A 27,386-nucleotide genomic window follows, 5' to 3' on the forward strand; every position below is an offset into this window, starting at 1 on the left:
CAAAGGTATAACTTGCTTTATTTACCTCTAGCTTATATTAAGTTAGCCCATGACCTCGAATTTCCACTGGCAGCACAAAACTTGGGGTTGGAAATTCTAGCTCACTCAGACCAATTCCAGCTTAAAAAAAAAAAAAAAAAAAAAAAAGTCTCTTGTGGGAAACTTCAGCCAGAATCAAGATTTTCTCCTCCTCTGCTGCTGTGGCTGTTCCCCTGAAGATGACCTGGGTTCTTCAGGGGTTAATTACCCTCACTTCCTCTGGGCTTCTGTGTGGCACAGCTGGCCCTGGGCATCTGCATGCCTAGCCAGTGCCCCCTGTGCCACCATGGCGGCTGTCTGCACAGCCCCAGGCTTGGCCTTCTGGCCTCTATCCTAGGCCTCCTCACCTGCCAACCTTGTTTCTTTGTTCAGAGTTCTACACAGCTGCACCGCTGAGACATGCTCGGCCCCTGTGGCTGCCTCTAATCCTCCGTCTTGTTCCCTTGTTCAGCCATCAGTCATTTGCTGCTTAGACGCCATCTTGTATATGAGCCTCACTTGGGGTTTTAATCAACTCCCATCCCCTTCTTCTATCAACTGGCCCAAGCACTGTCTCCCTTCACAGGTTGAATGGAAAGAGAGGCTAAGTTAATATAAGCGAGAGATAAATAAGGCAAGTCATACCTTTACCCAGTGGAGTCTGTGATTCTAACTTTTATGCCTTCTACACAAATATTTTGGTTTCACTCTGTTTTCTTCCCTGCCTCTGTATCCTCCAGGTGTCAGCTCGTGGCCATCCAGTTTTACACACACACACACACACTAGCCTGGCTCTTGCAAATGCAAGTCTTGCTCTCAAGACTAATGTTTCTGCCTCACACTTACACAACCTCATTTGGCCCTTCCTGTTTCTAGGGGGTATCAGCCTTCCTGAGAGCAGAGCAAACAGCCCCGATATCACTGCTGCCCAGTACAGCCTGCCTGTCCCACCATTTCCCAGAAGGCAGCAGGCGGAATGAAGAGGTGAAAGGTACAGGGAAGCCTGGGGCTGAGGGAAGGCACTTCATTCATATCTCACAAGAGTGCCCCTTGAACTCTCTTGGGAAAGTGCCTGCTCAACCCTGCTCAGAGATGACAACCAGGATGGTGTCGGTGATGACAAGGATGAGGAGAAGCTCTTCTTCCTGGATACGTGGTGCTTTGCTGTGCTGGCTCCGACTGGCTCTGACCCTGTGTTCCCAAGACCAAGGGACCTTTGAGGACACCTCAGGGGAGCAGGTCACAAGCCAATAACTTCGTGTTGGGTTGAGGGGTGACTGGCCACCTGTGAAATGTGCCCCTGCTTCCTCCCCACATGGAAAATAAAGCAGACCGAGGTGAAGGCTGCCTGTTTGGGCCCACCTTTCCATCAGAAATGCTCTCCTTCAGAGCAAACACTGTCCCCTCCGAGGCCATCTTAAAATGTAAATATGCTGGGATGCTGTGTGCCTGAGTAGCTCCCAGGCTGACTTCTCTGTTTCAGGCTCTGAGAACACTGCAAGAGGAGAAAAGATTCAGCCTCTACACCCTAATTTTCCTGAAGGCAGCATGGGAGTGAAGAGGCTTCCCCCGCATTTCAGCCTCCCCTGGCGAATGAGAAGCAGTCCTCCCATCCCCTGGTCAGTGCTGAGCCCATAGGGGTTGTAGCCAACACGAGAGGCAGTGAAGCCTGTTCAAACTTGTATTTATTTTCTAAGAGATCCAGATGAGGGCACAGGGGACGGGGGCACATAACATGGCTTTCGGGAGGAGCCGCAGACCTTGGGGAGAAGGATGGAGCCTCCTCTCTGCCCCGGTCGTGCTGCTAGTAGGCATGAGTCAGGGTGTGCTCCATGATGGTCCGAATCGCCATCCATGTCTCCTCAGCTGTGGGGATGATCTGTGTGGCCGGCAGCAGGAAGCCATAGTGCCCAGTGTCCCGGAGCTCAAAGCTGAAGGCGTATTTGATGCCACTGTCATAGGCCCAGTCGACAGTGATCCCACTGGCCACATCTAGACACAAAAGGTCCAAAATGTGTCCCCCAAAAAGAAGGGGATGTGGCCACAAGGTACAGAGGCATCCTGAGTGGAAAGTGGACTCTGGGAGCCAAACCCTCACCCAACCCAGACCACACCAGGCTTCCTGCCCGGGCCTCAACCAGATCACAGCCGTGCACCCAGCCCATTCTCGACGCCTGCCCACCAGGCTTAGGAACTTGCAGTAAGCCAGGCACTGGGAGCTGTGCACAAAAGCTGCCAAGAAACAGCTGCATGGGTACCACTGTTCACCTTTCTACCCAGTGTGGGAGGCAGCTTTGGGCCAGCCCAGCTAGATCCATGGCACTGCCCTGCAGCCAACCCCAGGTGGATGTGATGTTTGAAGCAGGGCCAGGAGAGGTTCACTCACAGAGGGTGGTGCTGATGCTGCCAAAAATGTACTCGGTCCCGTGGACCTCATACAAGGCCTTCACCGCATCCTTGGCAAGATTGTACTGCAAGATGACATTGGCAGGGTGAGAGGCGGAGGCTCCTCATGGCTCCCACACACTCCCCACCCTCACGAACTGATGAGAAGCATGGGTTTAGGAGCCCTGGAAGTTGAAGATTCAGGTGGCCCTTGTGAGAAGGGAACACAGCACCTCCGGCTTTGAACTTGATCACACATGGGAACAGCAAGCTCCCCCACCTGGCCCTACACCACAGGCCTATCTGTCTAGACCCTTGCTTTCAGAATAACAATCTGAACCCTTTGGGAGTATGACAGATACGAATTTTCCAGAGAAGGAGTCTCCTCTCCCCAAGCCCTATGCAGCCAGTCTCACCAGCTCCCTCTGATTTGAAACGGGCTCCAGCGATCGGCCATAAGGGTACATGAGCATCTGAGAGTAGCTGTGGATGGAGATCAGAGCCTTGAAGTTGCCATGGGCTGTGATGAAGTTCACTATGGCAGCCACCTCCGGCTCTGACTGGGGAAAGGGCCCGTGATAAGTCTCTGAGCAGGGGTTGCTGTTAGAACCATTTCCTGGAAGTAAAAGAAAGCCACCCAAAGAGTTGAATCCCCAGGCGTGATACAGACAGTGCTCACAAACTATCTATGTGTTCCCCTATATTTCCCAGCCTCCTTTGCAGTATGATTAAAGTCATGTGACTATTCTGACCAATGAAAAAGTGAGCAGGAATGACGTGGCACTTCCGGGTTGAGATTGTTCAGAGCAAGTGTGACTTCTCCAGGCTCTTTTCTACCTGTGTGGCTGGAAGCAAAAAAAATTCTAGATAGAAGCAGCTTCCGGGTCCCTCTCTCAGTGCTGGAAGAAAGCTGCTAAGGAGAGTCACCTATTCACATTGGACTTTGTGCGCATGAAAGACAAACTTATTGTGTAAGCCACTGAGATCGGGAGGGGTGTTTGTTACTGCTGTATCCTCTAGTCTAATATGTCAGAGACTGCAGCTGCACCATAACCCACAGTTCTGAAGCCCTGCAGGTAGCCCCCTCAGCTTGTCCTGTGGTTCCTTTAGGAAGGTGGGCCTGGCTCAGAAGTTGCATCCAGAGGAAACTCTAAGTCTCCGTCCCAACCCTGGCTTCCCCTCCTGAGCAGCAGCGTCTTTAGGCTGCCCCTTCCTGGGTTTGCCGTCAGTTGAAGGCTCAGAGTTGGTGTCAGCTCAGGATTTGCCACAGCCATGGCCCCAGGTGCGCCACGAACTTGGGGTCTGGGGATATAGCAAACCAATATGGGAGAATAGTTCCCCATAGTTGCCTGAGGCTGCCCTGGGAGCCAGAGGTGCAAAGAAGTCTTTGAAAATTCTTCTTGGGGACTTAAGATGAGGGAGAGAACAAAGAGGAGTGGGGTTTTTATTCTTTTCCCAAATTTCATTTGTTTCCATCTCCTCCTAGACTCTTCTGCCCTTGCCCCATCTCTTTTCTTCCTCTTCCACTCCTTCTGTTTTCCCTTATTCCCAAGGAGAGGGCTGGGCTGCACTGGGCTGTTCAAGACTTGGTAGGCTAACTTGGAAGGAGTCATCCCAGTTTCTCCTCTCTCTCCTTTTCCCTGGAATGGTGGCACCATTTAGAGATCAGGGATCACCTCAACTTCTGAAGCCTCCTGAGGAGGCCATAGCATTCCTCTTGACTCCTGGGGTTGTGGGCTGCCCCATGGACCACTTCAGATGATACTCTAGGAATGCAGCCCACGAGTCCTCTTCAAGAATTCATGGGAGGCCAAGCACGGGTGGGAGGGATGGTCTACAGATTACTCATTACATAGCCATTCAATAAAGGCAGCAACAAAACCATAAACAAAATCGTCCAGCCTGAGTCACCAACTCAGACACACTCTTGCTGACCCCAGGGAGGCCCAGGAGCATACCCCCTCTCAGTTTAGCGGTCCTCACCTGGAGTGGGGACCCTGGTTAGCAGGGCATGTGCCTGCAGAGCAAGGGGGTGAAAGGCAGCCCCCAGGATGGAATCAGCCCAGCTAACAGCGGCCTGGTTTGTTGTGTCTGTCGGGAGCCCCTGCACCTGCTCCACTTGATGAATGACAAACAGCAACAGATGCGCAGAGTGGGGGAGGTTGAAGGCTTTGTCTGCTTTTGCAGCCCACGCACAGAAAGCCGTTCCCCTGCCAACGACCAGGTGGCTTTGCCCAAATATGGAGAAACACTTCAGGCCATTAGTTCTGGTTTGAGCTAAGCAGAATAAACTAATCTTCCCTCGCCAAATGGGAATTAGCTGCCTGCATCTCTGACGTTGGAAGTCAAGGTTCTCTGAGCCTGCCTGTTTCACAAGTACCTGCTAATGGATTCATTAGCTATTTATTTTTCCTTCTCTAAAAATGTAATTTGTAGCAAGGGGAAATCTCTGGAAGGACATGGTAAATTGTTAAAAGCAGTGATCTTTGAGTGGTGGGATTATGGGAGCTTTTTGCCCCCTCTGGGCTTTTTTCCGTAATTGTTTTGTACATTGTGTGTATACAGATTTTTTTTCCTGTGGCAAGACCCACAGAAGTTATTTCCTTTAAGAGGCAATTTATCTTTCTACCAGCCAGCCCAGCACGGGGTCCATGGGTACTCACTCCAGTCAGTGCTGAGGGGCCACTGGATACCCACCCGGGCAAGCGTCTGTTCATTTGGAGGTAGAAATGCCTAATTTTGCATGGTCTTGTTCCCTTACACAAGCAGTTACAACCCCCACACTGTGAGCTAGGGGCCTCACTCTCTGCTTTGGGGCCAGCCTGATTTTTTTTTTCTTTTCCTTTTCTTTCTTTTTTTTTTTTTTTTTTTTTTTTTTTTGAGACGGAATCTCACTCTGTTACCAGGCTGGAGTGCTGTGGCGCAATCTCGGCTCACAGCAACCTCCGACTCCCTGGTTCAAGAGATTCTCCTGCCTCAGCCTCCCCAGTAGCTGGCATGCGCCACCACGTCCAGCTAATTTTTGTATATTTAGTAGAGACGGGGTTTCATTGTGTTAGCCAGGATGGTCTCAATCTCCTGACCTTGTGATCCACCCTCCTCAGCCTCCCAAAGTGCTGGGATTACAGGTGTGAGTCACCACGCCTGGCCAATTTTTCAATGAGGACAGACCCCAAGAAGCCAGATTTTCAAAGCAACGGGCATCCAGATCTAAAATGCTCTCATTGGTTTGGACGCCAGCCTGTAGGTCTGATTATCAACAGCAATGACACTGTCCCCTGTGAAGCCAAACCCTGAGTCCCCTATGGAGTGCAGATGCCACGTGTGGGGGCCAAGGCTGTGTCTGTTCTGGAGACTCTGTCATGACTAGACCCATCAAATTGTCCTGCCCATCAAATTGTTGTATTCCCATGGTCCATGTACCTGTCTCTGAGCTTTCTGGAAGCCTCAGTTTCCCAATCCCCGTGCCCCTCTCATGGTAGTGGAGATTATCAGAGAAGAACACCAAGGAACTCAGGAGAAAGCTGCCCCCTCCCTCTCACTGGAATCAGACAGCTCTGCAGATATGTGCCATGGTCATAAAGTAATGGGTCAAAAATAAAAACAGGCTCAGGCCAGCCTTGATGATAAAGAATTATCTTGAGGCCGGGTGCGGTGGCTCATGCCTGTAATCTCAGCACTTTGGGAAGCCCAGGCAGGTGATTCACTTGAGCCCAAAAGTTCAAGATCAACCCAGGAAACATGACGAAACCTTGTCTCTAAAAACTTTTAAAAAAATACAAAAATTGGCTGGGCATGGTGGCTGACACCTATAATCGCAGCACTTTGGGAAGCTGAGGCAGGCGGATGACCTGAGGTCTGGAGTTTGAGACCAACCTAACCAATATGGGGAAACCTATAAACCCTGTCTCTACTAAAAATACAAAAATTAGCCAAGTGTGGTGGTGGGCGCCTGTAATCCCAGCTACTCAGGAGGCTGATACAGGAGAATTGCTTGAACTCAGGAGGCAAAAGTTGCAGTGAGCCAAGATTGCACCACTGCACTCCAGCCTGAGCAACAGAGAAAGACTCCATCCCCCCACCCCCAAAAAAATTAGCCAGGTGTGGTGGTATGCACGTGTGGTCCTGGCTACTTGGGAGGCTGAGGTGGAAGGATCACCTGAGCCCAGGAAGTTGAGGCTGCAGTGAGCCATGATCACACCACTGCACTCCAGCCTGGGTTACAGAGCAAGACCATGTCTCAAAAAAAAAAAAAAAAAAAAAAAGAAAGAAAAAAAGGAAAGGAAAGAAAAAAAAAGTGGTTCATTCTACTAGATACTTGAAACTATTACCCTGGCCTCCCCAAAGGGCAGAGTTCAGGTCCTAGCTCTCAGGGAACGAGTTCAGAGGCTTTTCTTTGTGTTGTGCTCCCTTCGGGGCAGGGCTAGGGATATTTTGGGGGCATCATAAACTCTGGATTTTGAACAACAAGCAAAACTACTTTGTACCTCCTTTAAACCTTTCTCTGCCATATTTAGGATTTTTTTTTCTTTTCTTTTTTTTTTTTTTGAGACAGAGTCTCTCTCTGTCACTCAGGCTGGAGTACAATGGTGCAATCTCAACTCACCACAACCTCCGCCCCCTGGGCTCAAACAATTCTCCTGCCTCAGTCTCCCAAGTAGCTGGGACTACAGGTGGGCATCACCACACCCAGCTAATGTTTGTATTTTAGTAGAGACCGGGTTTCACCATGTTGGCCAAGATGTTCTTGATCTCTTGACCTTGGGATCCGCCCACCTCGGCCTCCCAAAGTGCTGGGATCACAGGCGTGAGCCACCATATTTAGGAATTAACCCATGCAGTTAGTCTTCATTTCAGGAGCTGGGGGGTCCCTTTAATGTTTCCCATGAAGGCTTGGCATATGTGTACATTCAACACACACACACACAACCTCTCCCCATGCCCACAGCCCGTCTGAGGCATGTGCTTGCCTGTCCCTGGCCTTGACTCATGCATATTAGCTGACTGCATTGTCCCGTGCCTCCCAAATTGGGTCAACATGATCTGACTGAGTGGGAGAACCTGCCGCAGACCAACACCTCTTCTCCAGCCCTGTCCCAGGACAGCAGATTGCCATACCTCCAAAGCCTGACTTCCAATTCCGGTTGAGATCCACGCCAATGCAGAAGGTTCCAGGTCTGATGGACTTGTTCTTCCGCCATAAGCGGTTCTGGGAAAGCCCAGGTCAGGTGACCTCATTCACTGGGCCCATTCCCAGGAATGGGAACCTCTCCTATCCTGGCCTGTGGGGGTGGGGGAGCCTGGTGGGGCAGGGAGGAGCAAAGGGAAGGAATTGCCAGGACAGGATAGGGCTGGCATGGGGCTGGGCCAAGTCTGCAGCTCAGATACTGTGTAGTTGAAGTTGGGGTCTGGGGAGAGGCCTGGGCACAGGCTGCCAATAGTGGTCTTCCCTGGGCAGCAAGAAAGAGGTCAGAGGGCAAGAGGCTGCAGGTGCAGTATCAGAGCAGCCCACCGGCCTTTGGTGAGGCTTTCTGCAAAGCGGCCCTGAAGGGGCTGGTTCCCAAAGCACAGTGACCTTTTCTCCATCCCCCTAGGGCTTCCACCCTCCCCAGGTGCCCTCACCATGCTGTGGGTAAAAGCAAACCCATCAGGGTTTGTGACCAGCTCTATGAAGATGTCCATGGCCTTCAGTATGTCTGTCAGGATGGGGTCTTTGCCATAATCACTGACAATCTGCAAGAAAGGGTGAGGAGAGATGGGAAGCCCTGGGAGGTGCTGCAGGACATTTGCACAGCAGGTGGCTGCAGGAAGTGGGGGCATGAAACCCTCAGGTGTATCTTTTGTGCAGAACCGAAGCCTTGGATTTTCAACAACTAGAAGGCAGGGGATCAATGTGGGCTCTGTGCTGCAAAAGGCAAGAGCACGAGGCAGCTGCTCCAAAGACCAGGAGGGCAACAGCACCCTAAGTGTCACTGTTCAGCAGAAGGTGCCCTTCAATAGTAAGCCCCAACCCCCAGGTGCAGCCTCCATCATGGGCGCACCTTGACTACAGGTCCCTGCTGACCTGATTGGCAGTCCAGATGCCGGTGGCGTGGGTGATCCACTCCCGGGAGTGAATTCCAGTGTCAATCCAGATGGCTGGGTGCCGAGAACCTCCAGTGCTGAACTGAGAAAAAGAATCCGGCCCAAACCGAGGTTTAAACTCAGACAGCTACTGTCTCCAGGATGCCCGGAAGGAGGTTCTGGAGGCATCCTCACTGCCCGGGGCGGCTTTGCGCACCAGGTGAGAGGGTGTGTGTGCAGGTACCTGTCCATGTGCCCAAAAGTGCGCAGGTGTGAGGGCCTTTGGCAATATGGTGGTGCCCTTGGGGAGCAAAGTGATCCATCTAGAAGGACAGAATTTCCCAGGATTGAAAGTAACTGAAGACCAGGGTTTCTCAAACTCTAATGGGCACATGAGTCTCCTGAGGCTTATTCCAGTGCAGATTCTGACTTAGGAGGTCTGAGGAGGGGTCTGGGGTTTGGCATTTCTTTTTTTTTTTTTTTTTTTTTTTTTTTGAGACAGAGTTTTGCTCTTGTTACCCAGGCTGGAGTGCAATGGTGTAATCTCAGCTCACCGCAACCTCCGCTTCCTGGGTTCAGGCAATTCTCCTGCCTCAGCCTCCTGAGTAGCTGGGATTACAGGCACGTGCCACCATGCCCAGCTAATTTTTTCTATTTTTAGTAGAGACGGGGTTTCACCATGTTGACCAGGATGGTCTCGATCTCTTGACCTCGTGATCCACCCGCCTCGGCCTCCCAAAGTGCTCGGATTACAGGCATGAGCCACCGCGCCCGACCAAGGTTTGGCATTTCTAGTAAGCTTCCAGGGGATGTTGATACTGCTATGCAGGGACTGTGCTTTGAGTAGCAAAGATTCCAACAACATTAGAGAGAGAAGACCACAGCCCCTGGAGAAATGGAAGCAGGGACAGGTGAAGTCAAGTCCCAAGTTACGTGAGTCCACTTGGCTGTTCAGAAGAGCCCACCAAGAATTATTGAGAGTGGCAGTAGGCACCTATCTTTCCTGACAGCTGATGCTAAATGCCCCGCAGGGTCCACACTCCTGGGTGCCCTTTTGGGCTCAAACTAAGAGTTGCTTCCTGAGGGCTCTGCATTCACTTCTCCTACTTCCTTCATGACCTAGGGAACTGCAGCATCCTGAGTTTGCTTGAATTCTGTTCCAGTGGCCGCTGTGAAGGGTTGGGAAGCTTCTCTATAGGCTCTGGCCTGTCTGCAGGGCTGTCTGAGCCAGATGACCTCATTAGCAAGTGGGCCCTCTGTGTACCTCTGTGTACCTCTGTTCCTATTAAACGGATAAAGCAACTGAGGTAACAGAAAGAATGGCAACTCATTCACACTCACACCCCAAGTCCAGAGTGACAACTGCCACTCTGCAGCCTAACCCCTTGGCCATCCTCCCACCTACTTTCTGACCAGGGACATGCCATGTCACCACACTGTCACCTCTTCATACCTACAAGGGTGGATCTCTGAATGTCACAACCTCAAAGCTTATACGTCACCTGGGGACAGGAGTATACACATTGTCCTTCTCCGCAAAACCCCCACCCAGCCACTACCCCACATGAGATCAGTCTTATGCCAGAGGGCCTCAATGTAGAGTCTACAAGTTGACACCATTGGCTTTTTACCTTCAGGACAAGAATGGTCCGGTTTTCAAAGCTGTTGCCAATGTGAATTTTTGAGACAATATCAGAATGCTCCATTACAAAGTTGTCAATCCAGCTATATATCTGAAGGGAAAGAAGTGTGTAAGATTGGCAATTACACAGGATGAACACCACGGCCTCTCTGAAGGTTCTCTGTGCCCCTTCCCACTCTCCTCAATGCTTTCCCACCTCCTCAGAGAATCTAAAAGAACACAGATAAAGAATTGCAAAAGTAGAGCATTCCCTCAGAGCTAAAGGAAGTGAGTTGTGGTCATGCTGGATTCCCAGGCTCCTTGCTCTGTGCCTTTGCCTGGGAGAACAGTGTGTGCTGAGTCCGCTCAAATCCCCAGGCTCGACCCACACGGCTCTCTCTGGTTGGAAATTCTCTCTCTTGCCTCCATTCTTTGGCCTGTTCAATCCATTTGACAGATCTCACAGACCATGTAGTGTTGTTTTTATCTTCTTGCTCCTTTTAGACTGGAAGGCCCTTGAAGGCAGGGTTCTTGTTTTATTTATCTTTGGTATCAATAAATAGTGACAGACTGTATTATTTCATTCTCTTGTTCTTTCAATACATGGAATTGAATTAACAAATATATGAAAGAAAATGGATTTTCTATTCCATGACTTGTGAAGTGGGAAAAGTGATTATGATAATGGATGGATGATATCAATAATGTTATGTCCTTGACACGCAAAATGAGACCCGTGCCTTGAGTTCCTTTCTGGAGTGGGCATCCCTGCACCCTCCGTGTTCATTCTTCTTTATAAACAAGTCGCAATTAGCTATACCTGCCCTGGCTGACTGTAACTATGATCATGAATTTTCTCCAAGTGACGGCACTCCCTTTTATTCTAAAAATACGGCTCTCCAATTTCCCTGGCTTCCTGCCCCTCATATATACCCCAGCACCCACAGCTGGGGCCATGAACACCAGGGCTGGTCATGGACAGGCTGAGAGCCCTAGGTCCCCAGCCATAGGATTAGATGTGTGTAAGAGTTAAAGAAAGAGGAAAGAAACACAAAATGCAGCTTAACAGTCAGGTTTATTTAAGAGGAATAAATCTGAGAGGGGCTTCTGGTCAATTTTTGTCCATTTTATAACTATAAAGACTGGATTTAGGCAGTTTTTTAACCTCAGGAAACTTAGAATTGTGATGTTTGTTCAAGATGATGATGCTCCTGCTCTGTCAAGATGAAGGTAGCTTCTACCTGCTCTATTCTGGCCCCTAATGGGTCCCTGCCTAGGAGACCCATTACTCTGCCGTGTTCCTGCCTAGGGCTATACAGCTGAACTACTGTCCCCTCTATCTGAATCCTGGCTTCTGGACCCCTTTGAAGCTGACTCTCTGCCTAGCAGACCTAATGTCTACTGTACAGTCCCCAAGTGTCAGTCACAGTCTCCCATAAACCCTAGAGTCCTTCACTAGTTTCTGCCTGAGTCAGAAGACCCTAAGGAGCCCAAAGATACGAGAGAGCCCAGAGCTTCCCTGGGCAGACCTACTTCCTCCAGGTTGTGGTATGCGGAGTAACTGAAGCTGCTGGTGCTGCGCTCCAGCCGGCGGGATTTTGCCATGGCCTCTCTTTCTTCATCCAGCAGCACCTGGGTAATGAAGAACACATATTGGAAAGGAAGGGGAGAGCTGGGCTGGCTATGCCTCTTCTGAGCCCTGCCTCTGCTGGCTGTGCATAAAGACAGCAGCAACACAGGAGAATGAGCCACCCTGAGTGTGAACTACACAACACAAGGAAGCTCCAGTTTGCTGAGTGACTCTTCTGCCTGGCAAACTAGCAGTCATGCTGCCATTTCCCAAATGAGCACAGGACAAGGAGTCCAGAGAGCTGGGTTCTAGGTCTGCCTCTACCACTAACTGGCTACGGAACTTGCTGTGGCCTTAGTTTCCTCTGCCAGAAAATTTGGAAAGCAATATCTGCCTTGCCACCTCATAGGATAAAATGTAATCATGGATTTGAAGGTGTTTTTTTGGGGGAAAAAAGAGGTGCTCATGGTCTACTGCCAACATTCCTTTTGCACCTGATAAACACTCTGTTGATTCAGGACCCTAGCTGGACCATGTGCACTGACCCCCTGGAAGAAGCAGAGGGTTCCTCTGACCCCCAACGTTAACTCCACTTCCAGGAAATAGCCTAGACAACCGGTATGCAAGCCATTCAGAATGCCAGGCATGGCCAAAGTCAGTCCAAATCATTATGATTCATGTGCCAGTGGTCTTTCACTCACCTCCTAAACATGTCTGGGTGAGCCAAAAGCAATGTCCTTGGGTATCAACATGGAGTCAGCATTCAAACCTTACATGGTACTTCCTGCTGCCCATACAGAGGACAGTGTAGTGCCTGGTTGGCTTGACCACTCACTCACTGCTCAGACCAGCAACATCATCTTGGGACATTTTTCCCTGCTTGGGTCACAGTGAGATGAGCTAGTGTCCTTCACCCAAACTCATGCCCTTACATCAGCATCCAGAGGCCAAGGCACCCCAGGTTTCTGCACCAACTGTCCAGTGTGGGAACTACCTGGGTCCTTTGCCACAGAGGACGCTGAGAAAGCATCCTCTTTATCTGTTGTTAATCCTCAACATTAACCCAAGTTGCCCTTCCTTCGCAGCACTGGGCCACAACTAAATCTTGCCAATTACTTATTTGGGGCTAGAGCCTTAGTTGACCAAGCTTCTTTATCTTCACGATCTCACTTGATCTGGTCAGATGACCCGATAACAGGACAGAAATGAGCTATTTGTGTTAGCGCTAAAGCAGATTGGAGAGGTAAAGGGACTTAATGGCAAAGCTAACAAGTGGCAGAGGTGAGATGAGAACCAGTTATCCTAGTCTGTAGTCTTGGGTTCCTTAAGGCCAACTATCAAAACTAAAGGCCAACACTAATAACATATATACAGGCTGGGCATGGTAGCTCACACCTGTAATCCCAGCACTTTGGGATAGGATTGGGGTAGGAGGATAGCTGAAGCCCAGGAGATTGAGAACAGCCTGGGCAACAAAGGGAGACCCTGTCTCTATAAAAAATTAAAACTGAAAAATTAGCCAGGCTTGGTGATGTGTGCCTCTAGTCCCAGCTACGTAGGCTGAGGCAGGAGGATTGCTTGAGCCTGTGAGTCAGAGGCTAGAGTGAGCTATGATTGAGAGTAAGTTATGATCGCACCACTGTACTCTAGCCTTGGCAATGGAGCAACACTCTATTTCTAAACACACGCACACACAAACACACACACACACACACAAACACACATACACAGATATGTTTGTGCGTGTGTGCATGTGTGTGAACAGAAAGAGCATGCAAATGTTAACAACTAAAACCTCCACTGTACTATTTTTGCAATTTGGAAGTTTTTTACAATAATGAAAAATCAAAGACCCCTGAACATAAGAACACAAGACACTAAAATGCCAAGAATATAGACCAAAATGTTCACAATGCCTGCTAAGATAGAAGAAGGCGAATTTTGAGTAAATCTTTTCTCTATTTTTACATTTTGGCAATGTGCTTATCCTACTTCAATAAGTAGGAACTTTTAAATGAATAAATAACAGCCAAAAGGCTACTGTGTGTAAGCTCTTTTAGGCTGACTGATGGTGCCATGGACGCTATGGCAACCCCCATGACCCACACGTACACCTCTGGAGGGCCTTCTGGAATTAGAAAACCTGAAGTAACTAGAAGACCATGAAAAACAGAAGAACGATTAACCCCTGCGGTGCCTAAGTAACTTGTGACGTTCTTCTATTGTTTTTTTATTCCAGCCCCAATCACGTTGGACTTTGTAACCAACCTTGGTCAACCTTGTGACTCCAAACCCTATGACCCCCTCCCACCTTGCAAGCCTACGACCCCCTCCCTGCTTGCAAAAACTCCACCCTAAACCATAACTTCTGTAACTTTCCACTGCTTACCCCAAACCTATAAAACCAACTCCTATCCCACCGCCCTCCGCTGACTCTCTTTTTGGACTCAGCCCACCAGCACCCAGATGAATAAACAGCCATGTTGCTCACACAAAGCCTGTTTGGGGCGTTTCTTCATTCAGAGCGTGCATTTTAACACTGCGGAGTCTTCCTTCCCACCCCACCTGCCGTAGATGAGGCACAGCCTAATGACTCACTCATCCCCAAGGCCTAGTGGGCTCACTTAGAATGCTCAAGTCCGTAGATTTCAAAATGGGACTGGAAATTGATGTTTGGGGCTCACTTTATTTTTAAGCACCGACTCCATGCGAGGCAATTACAGTTGCCATGTTTTCCAGCTGCACTGGCCGGCGGCGGGCACAGCTGGGATTGCTGGGTAAGTTAGATATGGCTGGAGGGGCGCTGTCCTCTCTGGCCATTGGCAGTCACTTCTGGGAAGCTCTAACAAAAGGAATTTGTCTTCTTCCTAGGAAGCTGACCCAAATCTCAACAGCCTACCATGACCAATGTGTACCAGCCGCTGTGTGCCTGGTGCCATCAGCTGTGACGAGCAGCTGCAAGGAAGACAGCGGCCTGCCAGCCGTGAGGACAAGGTAAAGGGTCTCCAGGGACCTTGTAGAAGCCTGGAGTGGGGGTGGAAGTGGAGGACAGGAAGGAAAAATTGGGGAAAAAAGGACTAGAGGACCCAATTCTCCCCACACGGCCCCGGGACACCCACAGGAAGCCAAGACCCAGGAGGCTGTCCCTTCTTCCGCACAAGAGCTTGGAGGCAAATGGAAAGTCAGCACCAAACGGCAAATAACTTTTCAGACACCCTCACAGCCTTGTGAATGGAGGTGACACCCACTTTCCAACTGGGAATCCTCAGCCCCCACAGCTGGCCCCACTCCCAGGAGCATGAATCTGCTTTGGCCTGGAAACCGCACCAACGTTTGCTCCGTGCGTGGGGCCGAGGGAAGGGGATGACAGAGGGAGGAATGTAGTCTGGCCACAGGCTGAGGAATGCCTAATGACAGCCCTGTCAGGCTTCTCAGGAAAAAATAACAAAACAAAGAACCCAACCAACTCAGAAGTAAGCCATCTGCCTCCCTGGAAGCCCTAACCTGACAGAGAAAGTAATACCTCAGTGTGAATTAATTTACGATGAGTCAGTAAGGATGGGGACCCTCGAGGGAAGAACAGCCCTCCCGGGTTGGGCAGGGGAGGAGGCAGGGGGGCCCCAGCACTGAAGCTGAGGTGGGGGAGAGCAGGATTTCTCACAGCCCAGCTCCAACCACAGATGCAAAATGGACACAGCTCCTGGAAACAGCATGGGTTGGGGGTTCCGGGACAGCGGCCACGGCCTCTCCTCCCATGCTCCCGGCCTTCTCTTCCAGGCCTAACATCTGCAGTAGAAGCTACATGGCCAGTAGCAACTCCAGTCCCGTGGCCCTGGATGTGTGGGGTGGCTGCTGATCTGATGTTTTCAGAATGGACCTCCTCAGAGGTCAAGGCCAAGCCACAAGGCTTCCCTGTCCAAAAGGCAAAGTTAAAATGCCACACAAACAACAGTGATGACCACTAAGGAGACAGATGGCTTGAGAGTGGAGTCTGAGGGTGCGGGAGCTCAGGCTAACCCCCATCCTGCCACCAGCTCCAGCAAATTACTAACTTCTCTGTGCCTCAATTTCCCCTTTGCAAAATGAAGGTTATATTATCACATACTTTAGCACATACTTTAAAATGGTCTCATGAGGGCTCAGCATGGTGGCTGACACCTGTAATCCCAGCATTTTAGGAGGCCGGGGCAGGTGGATCACTTAAGGCCAGGAGTTCAAGACCAGTCTGGCCAACAAGGTGAAACCCTGTCTCTACCAAATATACAAAAATTAGCCAGGCATGGTGGCCCATGCCTGTAATCCCAGCTACTACTCAGGAGACTGAGGCAGGAGAACTGCTTGAACCCAGGAAGTGGAGGTTGCAGTGAGCCAAGATTACGCCACGGCATCCCAGCCTGGGCAACAGAGCAAGACTCCATCTCAAAAAAAAAAAAAAAAAAAAAATGTTCTCAAGAGGATTAGAACGGTTATTACAAGCTAAATGCTTAGACTTTTGCCAGGCATGTAGTAAATGCTAGAGAACATTAGCTATAATGATGAGGAAGGTGACGACGATACGGAGGGTGGTAATAACTTTGGGGTGACTCCAGGGCTCTGTGATGGAGCACTACAAGGCATGACCAGGAAGTGTGGATTCCTCCAGAGGTAAGATGGCTTCTGCAGGACGTGGAAGGCAGAAAGCCCCAATTCATGGTCATATGAGTGAGACAGTCAGCACCTGCCCTTCATGTGGCCCAACAGGGGGGCCTGGGTCCTCTTCTGTCCCTATCTCCATGATGCAGCCAGACTCTGTCTCTCCCAGGGTCTTGCCCATCACTTTTCCTGTCTTCCCTGCCTTCTCCTGCAATCCTCCCTGCTGTCTTCTCTCTGGAGCTGACACTCACCCTCACACCAACCAACAGCATTTCTACCTTTACGACTCTGTGTTCAAGCCAGGCATGTTGGTGCACGCCTGCAGTATTGGCTATTCAGGAGACTGAGGCAGCAGGATCTCTTGAGCCCAGGTGTTCAAGGCTGCAGTACGCTATGATTGTGTCTGTGAATAGCCACTGTGCTCCACCCTGGGCAACATAGCAAGACCCCAGCTTAGAAAAAAAAAAAAAAAAAAACTCCACCGGCTCACGCCTGTAATCCCAGCACTTTGGGAGGCTGAGGCAGGTGGATCACTTGAGGCCAGGCATTTGGGATCAGCCTGGCTAACATGGTGAAACCCTGTCTCTACTAAAAAAAAAAAAAAAAAAATACAAAAATTAGCCGGATGTGATGGGATGTGCCTGTAATTCGGCTACTTGGGAGGCTGAGGCACAAGAATTGCTTAAGCATGGGAGGCGGAGGCTGCAGTAAGCCAAGATCATGCCACTGCACTCCAGCCTGAGTGATGGAGTGAGACCCTGTCTCAAACCCAAAACAAACAAACAAATAAAAACTGTACCCTTAAGCTAGCAAAATAATAATTTTCAAAAGTAATTAAACCATATCGATGATGAGAAAATGGTAAATGTCAAGAAGAGTGAAATGGGAAGGAAAGAGGGAGCTGGGGAAACAGGGGAGAAGAAGGGTACAATTTAAAATAAGATGACCGATCTAGCACAGTGACTCACACCTGTAATTTCAGCACTTTAGGAAGTTAAGGTTGGCAGGTTGCTTGAGCCCAGTAGTTCAAGACCAGCCTGGGCAACATAGTCAGACCCCATTTCTACAAAAAATACAAAAATTAGCTGGGTGTGGTGATGTGGGCCTATAATCCCAGCTACTTAGAAGCCTGAGGCAAGAGGATGGAGTGAGCCTGGAAGGTCGAGGTTGCCGTGAGCTGTGATCATGTCACTGCACGTCAGCCTGGATGACAGAGCGAGACCTTGTCTCCAAATGAAAAAATAAAATAAAATGAAAAGAAAACCTTATGACCCTTGCAAGGGCTTTGGCTTTTTCCCCAAATCAGTTGAGTTTTAAGCAGAGGAACCACATGCTCGAATTGGTGTAGTTTTAAAGGACCCTTCTGGCTGCTGGTTTGAGACTAGGTAATAAGGAGTTACGGTTGGGAATGGGGAGGAGCAGTTAGAAAGCCACTGGAAGAACCCAGGTGAAGAGGAGATGGCGCACGGGCCCTGGGGGGTGGTGTGGTGGTGTGGGATGTGCTAAGATCCATTCTGAAGGCAGCAATGAATCTGTTGCTGACGAGGGGTTAGAGGAAGGGGTCAAGAATGCCTCTCAGCTTCTTGTCTGAGTGACTGGAAGGATGGTGTTGTCATTTCCTGAGACAGGAAGGGCTGTGGAGGCACCGATGAAGGGCCGGAAGAGCTGGGTTTGGACCTGGAAAGTTGGAGATACCCGCTGAACCCCCAGGTGGAAACAATGAGTAGGTGGTTGCATCCAGGAGAGCAGGTGCTGGCTGGAGACAGAACAAAGAAGTCCTGGATGCCAGGAGAAGAGACAGGCTCCAGGGAGGAGAGAGCAACCAGTTGTGCTGTTGGAAGGGGAACACTGAGAGTCCGCCATTGGGTTGGATCTGGGAGTTGCATGTGACATTGTCGAGGGCAGCTTTGGTGAAGTGAGGGGTTGGGCAGCCTGCTGGCGGAAAAGGAAGAGATGGCAGGGAGAGTCAGTGTTTCAGGAGTTTCACTCTATGGGGAAGCATAGATGATGGCTGGAGGAGAGAGGGAAGGGATCAAGAGAGGAGTTTTTTAAATGGGAGAAATAACTCTATTTGCATGGTGATGAAAGTGATCCATGAGGGAGAGGGAAATTGGCAAAGCGATATTTGCACTAGATTGTATTCTGCTCTAGATGGTCGGAACATGGGTGATTTTTGTTTTCTCCTTGTGCTTTCCACTATTTTCCAAATTATCTAACATGAATATTTATTAATTTTGTAATCAGAAAAAAGCCATTAAAATCCACAGAGCTGATTGCTCAAGTGAAGCTTTTCCATGGTGACTCATCCTAGGGGGAAAAAAAAAACAACCAAAGGGCTGAAAAGAACGAGGAGGTGAAGAAAAATTAAATGCAAATAGAGCTCGCTTGGAATCAGATAATTTCTTGCCTGGCCCGCTGCAATTTCCTCACCACCCTCCTGCCTGTCAGTCTCTCCCTGGCCCTGTCCCCAACTCAACACTCTCACTGTCAGGGTGGGTTTTCTGAAATGCAAATCTGATCATGTCAAAGCACCTCCGGTGGGTCCCCCCTAGTTTTCAGGATAAAATCCTGACCTCATCTCATGGTGGAGGACACTCTTTGCAATGGGGTCTGGCCTCATCGCCAGTCGCAGTGGGGGCCCCCCTTCCTCTGGCCAGCCCCCCTCACCTGCTCTTCAGCACACCGTAATTACTGCCTTCTCAGAAGCACGGCGTGCAGTGCCTCTTGTATGCGCTTCCATAGCAACGGCCCTCACTCCATCAGCCACTCATCCACTCCATTGTAATCACCGATTTACTTCCCTCCATCCCCATCCCCCCCACCCCCCTCCACCCTCCATCTCCCCTGGATACAGGGCCAGGTTTTTATCTCTGTGTTTCTAGCCCCTTGCCCTATGTGCAGCACACAGTAGGCCACTCTGTGTCTGGGAGCAGAATGAATGGCCCTGCCTCATGTTTCTCAAGCATCCCTCTGATCACAGGGCAGAGGGAGGGAGAGATTCCAAAATCTCCCCTGCCTCTGGCAAAAGGGAAAACCAGCATCGAGGTTTTCCAGCCTGGTCCTGGCCACCAAACACGACGACTCCTCTTTCCTTTCTTCCTCCTAATGAATGTCCAGTAATTCCACTGACACTTATGAATCCCCAACAGAGCGGCAAGTCCTACCATAGGTGCTGGGGTAGAAAGATGGATGCGGAGCGTGGAGCTGGACCTTCACTGAGGGGAAGGGCCAGGGGAACAAAGACTGACATATGAATAACGTCGTGCCTGTCCTGAACACCCCAACAGAGCAAGTCATTCAGCAGACAACCGCTAAGGGCCCACCCTGCAGGGGCATTGCCAAGTACTTGGCTGAGGAGATCCAGAAGACAGGGAGATATTGGACCCCTGCCTCTGTATCTGAAATACAAGACTGGACGCCAAAACCTGAGGGGTGCGAAGCCCTTAGGTCCTGTTAACAAATCTCAGCTTCCCTCCTCCTGGACCCCTCCCCATCATCAACCACAAATCCACACAACAGCCACCCCCAGCCCTGGCTCCCTCTAAACCAAAATATGATCATAAGTATGGCAGTGAGCACTTGATCATTGCAGGAAGAGTTAGTGAAAATCCTGCCTGGCTGGATCAAGGCTAAGAGGTCACAGCATTTTCCTGAGAGGGAGGGCAAAGCGCTAGAGGGACTCGGGGCTGCAGATGTGGCGAGAGCCCTTAGGGGATAGTCAGAGGGGACTCTGGGGCCATCTCTGATGTGCAGAAATCAACAGAAAGTTTTTAGAGACCTCTGTGTATCTGTTTGCCAAATGCTGTGGAGTTCCCAGGGTGGGGCTGAACCAGGGAAATGGAAACTTCACAATAGAGGCCTGGGCTAAAAATGAGAATGAAGTTCTTTCTTTTGATGTGGTAGCCCCTTTTGTCTGTGGGAGTTGCCCCATTTTTGTTTGTAGGGGATTTAATTAGAGAACTATACCACCCCCACATGTTGAGCGGGAAACAGATGTGCCTGATGAGGGATAAAGGTCTTTGAAAGGACCGAAGTGCCCCAGCGCTGCACTCGCTCGCCTGGGAAAGGAATGCTGCCTAATGCGTTGATCCCTTGGCATGCGGTGTCAAGTGTGTGCACCCCGCCCAGGGAGGCTCTGTGTTCCCACACTCGGAGCCCTCAGGGGAGATTAGCGCCATACAACAAGGATGGGAATGAATCTTTATGGATACAGTTCCACAGGTACATAGCCAGCAGCAGCAGCTGCAGAAAGATGCAGCGGGTCGGGGTGGGGGAAACTTAACCAAGGAGTGGTACCCACAAAGATCTCTAGGAAGGAGGCTGTGCTACCACCACCTTTCAGGGGCTTTTGAGGATATTCCAGAAAATAGAACAATTGAAACAGAATTTTACAATGTTAAGAAAAGACGCAGGGAAAGCAGCAGGGAGACTGGGGTGTCCAGGATGAGGGCTACTTGCCCTACCCAAGAGTGGGTCTACAGCTGCTTCTCCCAAAACAGTTCCTCTGGGAGAATCCTGCCTGGGGAAGATGCCCCGTGCCGAGAGCCATACAGTGGAGGTCAGGGGAAGGAAGCCACACCAGTGTTTTCTCTGCTTCTTTCACCATTTCCCACTTCTCTAGAGTAAAGCAGTTCCCCCGGGTACTGGATGGCTGAGACATAGCAGGAACAGGAGGGAGCGATCAGATAAGCAAAGGAAGAAGCTATCCAGGGCACCTTCCCACGATGCCCCGGGAGAACCCAGCTGAACCCTCCCGCCTCCATTCTCCCCGAGCCTTTGCTGTTTGTTAGCTGCAAATCCGTCCCCAGGAGGACTCATCACGGGCACCCTCTCCACTCCCACACTGTGAGTGCTTCCCCCATGAACTCTGTCCTAGCTTCGGAGTCTTTCTGAGAAGCGTGTGGTTCACTTCCTTCCACAACATGTTCACAAATACACCGATGGAGACCCAAAAACAGCATGTCCACTTTTAGCCCTGAGGACATGTCCTCTATGCTGGCCCCACCCAGAAAGGGAGGCGGAAGGCAGTGCCCCAACGGGCGCAGGGCCTCACCTGGATGTCCTTTATCATGATGCTGTAAGCGAGGCCATGGGACTCCAGATAAGCTTTGATGTCTTTCAGTTCAGAGAATGGAACTCTCATATCCACAGGGAGGCTGGGTCTGGCAGGGCCACGCCAGAAGTCCACCTTGTTCACCAAGGACAGAGAGACAGGCCCATTGATTACTCCATGTCCTTCCACACCATCCTGTAGATGACCCCAGAGAACCAGTAGACCCTCTTTCTATGCAGGAGATGGGGACAGGGGTGATGTCCCAAGGCCCCCAGCAGATGCCTGAAACAGCAGATAGTACCAAACCCTATATATACTATGTTCTTTCCTTATACATACAGACTTAGGATAAAGGTTTTCTTTTTTTCTTTTTTTGGGGGGAGTGGGATGGGGGATGGAGTCTCACTCTGTCACCAGGCTGGAGTGCAGTGGTATGATCTCGGCTCACTACAACTTCCACCTCCCGGATTCACGCAATTCTCCTGCCTCAGCCTCCTGAGTAGCTGGGATTTCAGGCACCCGCCACCATGCCCAGCTAATTTTTGTATTTGTAGTAGAGACAGGGTTTCATTGCGTTGGCCAGGATGGTCTCGATCTTTTGACCTCGTGATCCACTCGCCTTGGCCTCCCAAAGTGCTGGGATTACAGGCGTGAGCCACTGCACCCAGCCTAGGCTTTTTTTCAATTTGTTATTTTTGTGGGTACATAGTAGGTATATATATTTATGGGGCATATGGGATATTTTGATACCAGTATGCAATATGTAATGATCAAATCAGGGCGAATGAGGTGTCTGTCACTCAAGCATGTATTCTTTGTGCTACAAACAATCCAAGTACACTCTTTTAGTTCTTTTTAAATATGTAATTAAATTATTATTGACCATAGTCACCCTGTTGTGCTATTAAACACTAGATTTTATTCACTCTTTCTATGTTTTTGACAGACCTATAATAAAGTTTCACTTATAATTTTTTTTTTTGAGATGGAGTTTTGCCCAGGCTAGAGTGCAATGGCATGATCTCAGCTCACTGCAACCTTTGCCTCCCAGGTTCAAGCCATTCTCCTGCCTGAACCTCCTGAGTAGCTGGGACTACAGCCACAAGCCACCATGCCCGGCTAATTTTTAGTAGAGACAGGGATTCACCATGCTGGCCAGGCTGGTCTCAAACTCCTGACTTCAAATGATCCGCCCTCCTTGGCCTCCCAAAGTGCTGGGATTACAAGCGGGAGCCACCGCACCCGGCCCTAACTTATAAATTAGTCACGGTAAGAGATTAAAAACAATAACTAATAATAAAATAGAGCAATTATAACAAATGCCAGCATCACTACTCTTGTGCTTTGGGGCCATTATTAAGTCAAATAAGGGTTAGACAAACAGGAGCACAGTAACACCGAGGCAGTCGGTCTGATGGCCGAGATGGCCACTAAGTGACTAAGTGACTCAGGGAGGGGAGTGTGGACAGCGTGCAGGTGCGAGACTTCATCACGCTACTCAGAGCAGCATGCAATTTAAAACGTATGAGTTGTTTATTTCTGGAATTTTCCATGTACTGTTTTTGGTTGACTGCAGATCAGGAGGGACTACTACACACTTAAAAGGGCCCCAGTTCCACGATGAAACCCTCAGGCTGAGCGGAAAGAAACAAAATCCCCAAGGCACTGAGGTTCTGTCCCTAATTTCAAGCCCTGTTGCCTCTACACCTCTCATAACCCACCGCAACTTCGCCTGGATCCAGAGAGCCCTGAAGAGCTCCTGGCTGGGTGCGGTCGCTCATGCCTGTCATCCCAGCACTTTGGGAGGGAAAGTGAGCGGATCACCTGAGGTTGGGAGTTCAAGACCATCCTGACCAACTTGGAGAAATCCCCGTCTCTATTAAAAATACAAAATTAGCCGAGCATGGTGGCACATGCCTGCAATCTCTCAGGAGGCCGAGACAGGAGAATCGCTTGTACCTGGGAGGCAGAGGTTGCAGTGAGCCGAGATTGCGCCACTGCACTCCAGCCTGCGAAAGAAGAGTAAAACTCTGTCTCAAAAAAAAAAAAAAATTTCTCAATGCAAGGCCGCTCATCATCTGGGACATGAACATGGACAAGCAACTGGTCAGGAAAGGGAGGCCTCACTGCTCCCACCCCTGCAGAAGTAGTAGAGGCCAGATCCGGGTCCCTAGCTCAGCCTTTTGCAACACCTGTTTTCAATTAGTAAGATGGAGAGAATGGTCATAAAGCATCATGAGTCCCGGTCGACGGGGACACTCAGACAAGTAGGAGCACAAGGACTTCTGCCACAGCCAGGAGTATCTGGTGGTTCCAACGGCCCCCTGACAAAACTCTTTTATGTAATAGTCCAAGTAAAAGAAAATGTTTTCCATTGTGAAAACCTGCAGAGGACAAAAGTTCTCAGGAAAGATGCTCAGGCTGACGGGGACCAACCCAGATAAAATCCAGGTTTGCCAAGCTAGGCCATTTCACTTGGGAGGCCAGTTTGTCCAGTCTCCATGCTGGGTGGCATCCCACCCAGAGACACTGTGCCCCCCCCCCATGTGGCTTTAGGAAATTCCCGCCGTTTGGAGATTGGTGCCCTGATGGCTCGTAGCAGCCCCCTATCCTGAAGAGAGCGGGTGGCTAAAGGAGCCACAGCCTAAAAAGGCAGCCTACATTTCCGGGCAGGTGTTTCTGATTTTTCCCAAAGAGGAGCCACCTGTGATTTCCCACAGGTCTGTGCTCTTTGCAGGGCCCTCAGGAGGGCAGGTTTGGGGTGACTGGGGCAGGACAAGGAACTGAAGTTGTGAGCTGCTGCAGGGGGCGGGGATGTCCCCAAGCCTGACAAGTCCTCACCTTCTGGGGCTTCAGGACCTCCAGATCCCTGAGAAGTGAAAGCTGCTTCTCATCTCTGGCCAGGACTCGAAGAACCTGGTCCCTAGAAAAACACAGAGGGGGCAGAGGAAGCTGCGGAGAAGGATCCCTGGAAGGCTGTGTGTGTCATTTGGATGGGGCCGAGTGGAGCATAGGCCCAGCTGAGGGCGCCTGGCAGGAAGGCCGGGAGGCTTCTTGAGCGGGGGCTGAAGGAGCCCTGAGCAGGCAGGATGCGCAGGCAGCCCTGAGAAGCACGTGTTCCCTCAGCCTAGAGTCAGTAAGCTCTCCAGCCCCCAGGACAGACCACCCAGAGGCTAAATAAAGCTTGTCAGTGCTACTGATGGACTGAAGGCCAAGCCAGGGGAAGAAGGAATGGACAGGAATGTGGAGGGAGTGGTGTGTGGAACTGAAGGCATGAGGGGGAGAAAGGAATGGACACAGGGCTGCGGGGACCAATGGTGGCCCCAAAGGCTCTTCACATGGGAGCCCCAAGGCCATGGTCTGTCTCAACGCTGGGAAGGTAGATCAGATAACCTCACCTCACCTGACAGGGAGGAAGTTGAGCTCCTTCCCTTGCCAGTGGAGGCGGGTGGGAGGTGGGGTAACCAAGAGTCCCGTGGTGCGGTCCGACGCCTGGGATGGGGTTGGTGCCCTTGCTGGCTGGCCCTGAGACCGTGGGTGAAGAACTCCCTCTCTACGCTTGCTGTGCCTCCTCTTCTCTACTGTGGAGTGCCATGAGGCATCCAGCTCAGGACCTCGGGGAGGCTCAAAGCACATCCACAGAGGGCCTGGCATGTGATTTACTAGAACTTCCCATCATCCATTTTTGGTAAGGAACGTAATCTTGTGCGGGCTACAACTTCTTTGAGAATTGGAGGAAAGCTATGAATGCTTCCTCCCCAAAGAAGCCCCCACTGTATAGGAAAATCATTGCATGTGGTTTCAGGGGATCTTGGAGCCCCGGGGGCCTCCTCCTGGACTCTGGATTTGGGGAGGACTGCCAAGCAGCTAGCCCTGGAGCATGAGAGTGGGAGACTGCAGAGCTGCAAGTGGGTTCAGGACAGGAACCCACATCCTGACTCTCTGCCTCCATCAGGCACCAGTGGGGCGGCCACCTCCTGCTGGGACATCCGGTCCCCTCCTCCCTCCTGCTGCCGGGCAGCCACTCACCCTGTGAAATTCATTTGGCCCAAAGCCACTGCCAGGGTAAAGCTGAAGATCAGGAGAATCTGCCTGTCCACGGGGGACGGTCCAGGGCGCGTCTCTCCTCCAGGGATGCCCGGCATGCTTATTCCTCCTGGAGAGCTTCAGGGGCTTTCCTTGTGCACCATGGCCCAGGCCTCAGGACAGCGCAGCACCTACAGACTGGAAGCCCGACCCAAGAATGAGCATTAGGCTCTCTGGGGGACCCAGCATGTGGCCCCCACATGCCAGGTCTTGGGAGAGCCAGGGCTGCCCCCCCCCAACCCAGCACATCCTCTCCTGGGAAGGGGAGAGGGAGGAGAGAAGGAGGAAGACAGGCCCTTCGCTTTTCTTTTCTCTCGGGAGGTTTGCCAGGCCAGCCCTTTCTGAGCAACAAAGCCTCCATCTCTGGAGAAAGACCAGAGTAGCCAGCAGCCCTGGGACACCCCTTCTTTCCTCCTCCTCCATGGCATGCTCTCTTTTGCGCTTGTTCTCCCCACGACCCAGTCACTTTCCCTGTGCCATATCCTCTTTACACATAAGGGTGTGACGCCATTGCAAGACCGCTGGGCTTACAGACAGAGACTGGGAATTCACTTCCCGTCTAAAAGATCTGGAGCAGCTGCCCTAATCTCTCTAAATCTCAGTTTACTCATCCATCAAATGGGGTTAATCATACCTCCCCTCCCTAGCTCACAGGGTTTAGAGTGGTATTAGATGAGACAACTTGAGTGAATTGGCTTGGTAAAGCCTGCAAAATGCAATGTGTTATTATTTCAAAAGCATTCACTCTTAGTCACAGCCGCATTTGAGGTCAGCCCTCCAACGAAGAGAAGGGGAAGAGAAGAGAACAAAGGAAATAACTATGTATTGTCTGAGAAGGAATTCAATCAAGATTCCCTTTTCTCTATCTTCAGGTGGTCACCATTGTGCTAGCACAGATCGTGCGTTTTCTGCTAGACACGAAGGTCACCGCAGTCATTATTATAGTTCTCAACAGACAGCAGAGTCAATTTCTCAGTCCTGCTGAAGCCCCACACAGTTCCCTTTACAGTCTGGGAATCGCAGAAGTAAAGCAGGGGCCAGCACACAAAGCAGTCATATTGGAAGGAGAACGTGAAAGATGATGCCTGAATGGCAAATGATGAATCTAACAGAAAATCCACAGGGGGTGGGGGAAAGGCAGAGACTGAATCCAACCAAGTCGTTCAGCAGACGACATCAACAAAAGGCCACTTAACTGTCACCGGCGAGTCTCAGAAGCCCCCCTCCCCAGCCATACTATCCCAGAATGGCCAATTAACTGGCCATGTGTGCAGGGAAGGGAGCACTTTTATCGACAGAATGCACGGTTCCCCCGCCCGCCTACCCTACTCCATTATTTTGTAGTTCAGCTGTTCAGACACGCCAGACTCTCCTAGAACCCTGGCTTTGGGGACTCTCAAACAGCAAAGTTTGCAAAGGGTTTAAGGACCTAGAAAAGAAAGCAGTTACGCTTTCCACCCAAGTAACATTCAGCTTCAGTAGCAATGGAAATAAAAGGGAATTTCAAAGGAAAAAAATGGAGATGGTGCTAGTCACCAAAAGAACCCAGCGCCTTCTCGTTCAAAAACATCATTTTAAGCCACTAATAATGAGACAGCTATCCCTGTACTTGGCTTAAGGGTGGGAATAGAGCGAGAGAGCAAGAATGAGGGCAAGAGAGAGAGAGAGAAGCAGTTAGGAATTTTTGAGAATTCTATGACACAGCTTCCAATAGAACTTTCTGTGACAATGGAAATGTTCTGTGTCCAAGAGGATAGCCACTAACCACTTGAAATGTGGCTAGTGTGACTGAGAAACTGAGTTTGGGGTTTTATTTAACTTTAATTAATTTAAATAAAGTTTAAATAGCCACATGTGGCTACCATACTGGACAGCAGAGTTCTACGGGAATTCACCAACCATGAAAGAACCATCTCCAATGGCTGGATTTGTTTTTGGTTTTTCTTCCTCTAAGTTCA

General features: G+C 50.3%; 1 protein-coding gene and 1 long non-coding RNA gene across 5 annotated transcripts; one reads left to right on the plus strand and one right to left on the minus strand.

The window, feature by feature from the left end:
* On the minus strand, nucleotides 1–25,752 carry CPA5 (carboxypeptidase A5). Of its 4 annotated transcripts, XR_004268264.1 has the most exons (12): nucleotides 25,372–25,748; nucleotides 24,184–24,265; nucleotides 21,343–21,477; nucleotides 11,621–11,719; nucleotides 10,098–10,199; nucleotides 8,468–8,569; nucleotides 8,026–8,136; nucleotides 7,522–7,612; nucleotides 2,820–3,019; nucleotides 2,405–2,489; nucleotides 1,381–2,010; nucleotides 1–1,244 (listed from the first exon to the last, which is right to left on the minus strand). XR_004268264.1 is itself a non-coding variant. In XM_032275972.1 (11 exons), the coding sequence occupies exons 1-11, from the start codon at nucleotides 25,485–25,487 to the stop codon at nucleotides 1,823–1,825; spliced, it is 1,311 nt and encodes a 436-aa protein (XP_032131863.1). In that variant the 5' UTR covers nucleotides 25,488–25,748; the 3' UTR covers nucleotides 1–1,822. The 4 variants fall into 4 exon arrangements, 3 of the variants coding, with proteins under 3 accessions (XP_032131863.1, XP_032131864.1, XP_032131865.1); XM_032275972.1 differs by having other exon boundaries at nucleotides 1–2,010; XM_032275973.1 differs by lacking the exon at nucleotides 21,343–21,477 and having other exon boundaries at nucleotides 1–2,010; nucleotides 25,372–25,747.
* On the plus strand, nucleotides 14,335–16,745 carry LOC116550171. The gene is made up of 2 exons (XR_004268266.1): nucleotides 14,335–14,434; nucleotides 14,529–16,745. It is a non-coding gene; the product is annotated as an uncharacterized LOC116550171 (long non-coding RNA).
* Nucleotides 25,753–27,386: the final 1,634 nt, after the last annotated feature.

Source organism: Sapajus apella, unplaced genomic scaffold (genome assembly GCF_009761245.1).
Source record: "Sapajus apella isolate SASKATOON/1434 unplaced genomic scaffold, GSC_monkey_1.0 scaffold7, whole genome shotgun sequence".
Lineage (NCBI taxonomy): Eukaryota > Metazoa > Chordata > Mammalia > Primates > Cebidae > Sapajus > Sapajus apella.

Excerpts from the sequence above, each read along its gene's own strand:
- CPA5 (XM_032275972.1), bottom strand. The coding sequence starts at position 25,487 with ATGCCGGGCATCCCTGGAGGAGAGACGCGCCCTGGACCGTCCCCCGTG. Across the intron at positions 10,200-11,620 it reads CATACCACAACCTGGAGGAA|ATATATAGCTGGATTGACAA; the intron begins GTAGGTCTGCCC and ends CTTTCCCTTCAG. Across the intron at positions 8,570-10,097 it reads GGACCATTCTTGTCCTGAAG|TTCAGCACTGGAGGTTCTCG; the intron begins GTAAAAAGCCAA and ends TCTTTTTCTCAG.